Source organism: Rhinopithecus bieti, unplaced genomic scaffold, assembly GCF_001698545.2.
Source record: "Rhinopithecus bieti isolate Rb0 unplaced genomic scaffold, ASM169854v2 scaffold_60186, whole genome shotgun sequence".
NCBI classification, from domain to species: domain Eukaryota; kingdom Metazoa; phylum Chordata; class Mammalia; order Primates; family Cercopithecidae; genus Rhinopithecus; species Rhinopithecus bieti.
Window position 1 is genome coordinate 1 of NW_016866079.1, and position 1,643 is coordinate 1,643.

The 1,643-nt window shown below is 61.5% G+C and overlaps 1 protein-coding gene across 1 annotated transcript; it reads right to left on the bottom strand.

The window, feature by feature from the left end:
* Nucleotides 1-1,405, bottom strand: LOC108525492 (protein dispatched homolog 3-like). Its single transcript, XM_017866453.1, has 2 exons — nt 1,238-1,405; nt 1-489 (listed from the first exon to the last, which is right to left on the bottom strand). Exons 1-2 carry the CDS (start codon nt 1,376-1,378, stop codon nt 127-129), a joined length of 504 nt encoding a protein of 167 aa, XP_017721942.1. The 5' UTR covers nt 1,379-1,405; the 3' UTR covers nt 1-126.
* Between the last annotated feature and the right edge of the window lie 238 nt (nt 1,406-1,643).

Consider the following 1,643-nt stretch of genomic DNA (forward strand, 5'->3'; position numbering starts at 1 on the left):
CACGCTGGCCCGTAGGATGCCCTGGGCCCAGGCCTGGGGACACAGCTAGCTGGAGCCAAGCTGGGAAGCAGTTCCTGTCCCCCACCCACGGGACCAAAGGTGCAAGTGTCCAGAGCCCGGCCTGGGCTATAGGGAGGCCCCTGCAGGCAGGGGAATCTTATAGCCGCTCCGCAGGAGCACGAGGCAGGCACCCAGCCCCAGAGCCCCCGCCAGCAGCACGGCCCCCAGGGCCTTGAGGAAGGAAGTCCGGGTCCGGGTGAAGGAGCCAGGTGCCATGATGCCCAGCAGGGCGGTGCTGACGGTCAGTGTGTACAGGATGGACACACCCGTGTTGAGCGCCACGATCTTGCCGAACTTGGCAAATGGGGCAATGATGCAGAAGAAGAGGGGCACTGTGGCGATGACCGTGGTGAGGGCACTGGAGACGATGGCCACGCCCACGTGCCGCACGGCCTCCAGCGTACGCCACTGGCGCTGCGTTCGGGCGTCCTGGGGGCGAGAGGAGAGCTGGGAGCCCAGGCCACCCGCCCGCAGGACCCCTCTGGCCAGCACCTGGGGAATCGCGCACCCCCGCCCCAGGCCAGGTTCCTGCTCTGTTACTGGGATGAGAGCTGCAAGCGGCCTCACAGGGTTGGGAGGGTAGGCACCGGTGGGTGTTGCTATGTCAATAGCAATAGGATGCGAGGGTCTGCACAGGGGGTCCTCATAAATGGGAGCCCTGCTTGGAACTCATTTTGTTCCTTTGACCACAGGCAGTTGAATACGTAACTGATTTGATTTTACATATTTGTGAATGTTTTACACCAACGCCAATTCCAAACTAAAAAAACCGTTACTAGGCCCAGAGCTGGTTTTGGCACTGAGTATGTGAACATGTTCTCACCAAACCACCGGGGGCTGGAGCAGCCTTGTGGCCTCTGGGTCATGGCTGGAAGAAGAATGAGCCATAGCTTGGGGCAACATGAAGCAGGAGGGCCCCCTTGGGATCCTGCGTCTGGTCTAACCCTCTCATTGCTCACTTGGGGAGACTGAGGCTGGGGGGTGTGGACCTTAGAACTTGAGTCCCTGGGGCTTGGGGATCAGCTTTGGGAAACCTTAGTTTCTAGAACACAGCCTGCATGCGGGGGGTGGGTGCTGGTGCTGGGATGTCCAGCTGCCCTTGAGGGTCCCTAAGCTGCACCCAAGTGGGAGAAGACCCGACGTGGTGGGAGGTGGGTAAGGTGGGCAGGGTGCTCACCTCGGCCTGGTGGGGGGGCAGGTTCTCTCCAGCCAGCAGGTAGCCCTCCACCAGGTGGACGCAGTAATCCACGGAGGAACCAACGAGGATGGACAGGGAGATGGCTTCCACGGCGCCCATCTCCCAGCCACTCCAGTACATGATGGTCACCACCAGGCATACGATGCCTGCAAGGGGACAGCAGGGGAGGCAGCTCAGACCTCCCGCCCTGGAGGCCTTAGGGGAACAGGGAGGTCTGGAGTCTAGCCCCCACCCTCAGGTGACAGGAGAGACAAGGCACACTGAGGGGACCCCCAAGGGAGGGGACAGGTGCAGCAGCACATCACTGAGCTGAGGGCTACCACCTGGGTACCCTGGCTATGCTCGGGAGCACAGACATGCAGGAGAGACAGTCCTATGAGCCACT

Bases quoted from the DNA above. Each gene is read 5' to 3' on its own strand.
- LOC108525492 (XM_017866453.1), bottom strand. From the start codon at position 1,378: ATGTACTGGAGTGGCTGGGAGATGGGCGCCGTGGAAGCCATCTCCCTG. The intron at 490-1,237 runs GTGAGCACCCTG...TCTCGCCCCCAG, and splicing joins TGCCCCCCCACCAGGCCGAG to GACGCCCGAACGCAGCGCCA.